The sequence below is a fragment of the Myotis brandtii genome, unplaced genomic scaffold, assembly GCF_000412655.1.
Source record: "Myotis brandtii unplaced genomic scaffold, ASM41265v1 scaffold1236, whole genome shotgun sequence".
NCBI classification, from domain to species: Eukaryota; Metazoa; Chordata; class Mammalia; order Chiroptera; family Vespertilionidae; genus Myotis; species Myotis brandtii.
In genome coordinates, this window is record NW_005354316.1 from 880,963 (window position 1) to 882,345 (window position 1,383).

At 64.8% G+C, this 1,383-nt stretch overlaps 2 protein-coding genes across 5 annotated transcripts in view; both read right to left on the reverse strand.

Moving 5' to 3' along the window:
• RASSF7 (Ras association (RalGDS/AF-6) domain family (N-terminal) member 7) overlaps window positions 1–1,383 on the reverse strand; it is an 18,318-nt gene that overhangs the window by 10,383 nt on the left and 6,552 nt on the right. The gene's annotated exons all lie outside the window — the stretch shown is intronic.
• LRRC56 (leucine rich repeat containing 56) overlaps window positions 2–1,383 on the reverse strand; it is a 9,525-nt gene continuing 8,143 nt past the window's right edge. For all 4 annotated transcript variants that reach the window (XM_005859235.2, XM_014533988.1, XM_014533987.1 and 1 more), the window contains one exon: window positions 2–766. In XM_005859235.2, coding sequence (XP_005859297.1) covers window positions 438–766 — 329 coding nt within the window. In that variant the 3' untranslated portion in view covers window positions 2–437. The remainder of the gene's footprint in view (window positions 767–1,383) is intronic.

The following is a 1,383-nucleotide window of genomic DNA, read 5'->3' on the forward strand; positions in this document are numbered from 1 at the left end:
GTGCCAGCTGATTTATTGAACCAACGTCACCTACGAAGTAAACTGCATTTCTGTACACCTGGGAGTCGAAAGGATTCTCTGGGTTTCCCGGTGTCCCCGCCCCGTCCCTACAAGTCCGCCTGGGATGGGGGCCCGGCCGCACTCTTGAATGCCTAAGGCGAGCGCTTGGCCCCAGACACAGCTCCAGGGGCGGTCCCCCCCGCCCCCCGGGTCTCTTCCAGGCCTGGGAAGGTTTGCCCCACAGAAGTGGGGGCCCTGCGCCTCCTCCCGGCTGGTCCCAACTCCCCACTTCTCTCCAGCAAGAGGGGCCTCTCTGTGCCAGGCCCACCTCCTCCCGCACGACCTCCCCCCAGATGATCTGGGTTCTATGAGGAGCCTCAAAGGCGCTGGGTCCCCTTGGTCCTGTCCAGCCAGCTGGGCAGCGGGTGGGGTTTACACTAGGGGTGGGATTGGGCTGGGGTGATGGGCTTCAGGTGTGGCAAACACCACGGGGCTGGAGGTTTGGCTGCTGGGTCTGGTGCTGGCCTTGGGCCTGGACATCCTTGGGCCGGAGAACTCGGGCCGGAGTCCACCTCCAGGGCTGACCTCAGAGCATCCACTGCAGCCAGCCCCTGACCCCGGCCAGGCCCCGAGCGACCCAGGGCTCTGAGCCGACGACCCCGGAACTGCAGGTCTTTGGACCCCCAGGAGCTGCTGCTCGAATCAGGTGGCATGGGGACCTTGGGGGGAGAGGGGAGCAGGTTATAGCCCGAGGTCCTGGAAGGCCCTGGAAACCAAGGAAAGAGCATATCAGACAAGGGCCCCCCCCAAGGAATCATGGGGTAGGGTCGCCACAGGCAGAGCCGCAGTATCCACCGGGGCTCCTCCCCTAACCCTTCGCTCCCCCAAGGCAGTACCTCTCTGCCCCACTCCTGCTCCCCGGAGAAGCTGTGGCCCTCCTCAGGGTGACCTCTGACCCTAGCTTGAGCGGAAGCCACCTCCTGGACTCTGGCGTTGGGTCACTAGGTCCTGTCCCCCAGGGCCTGCTCACAGGCTGGTTGGTGGCCTTCGGCCAGTTCCTAAACCTCTGCTGTAGACCAAAGCCTGCACCCACCTTGGCGGACTGGGCAGTTGTCCGGGGTCACCCAGTGCCTACCTGGACCCGGCCTGGGATGGGGGGGCTCTGATACCCCTTTCCCCCCTCCTCCAGAGCGCCCAGTGTCTGTCATCACTCCAGCCACTCCTTCCGTCTTCTCTGGCGACTGACTTCTCACCCTCCACCCCTCCACTAGGTGGCTGGCCTTTGACCCCTCTTGACTAGCTGATCTCAGGGTCCACCCTCTCCTGCCCCTCCCCTCAGGCCGGCAGGTGGAGAGGCTTGGCCCTGTACCCTTGATGGGGGGG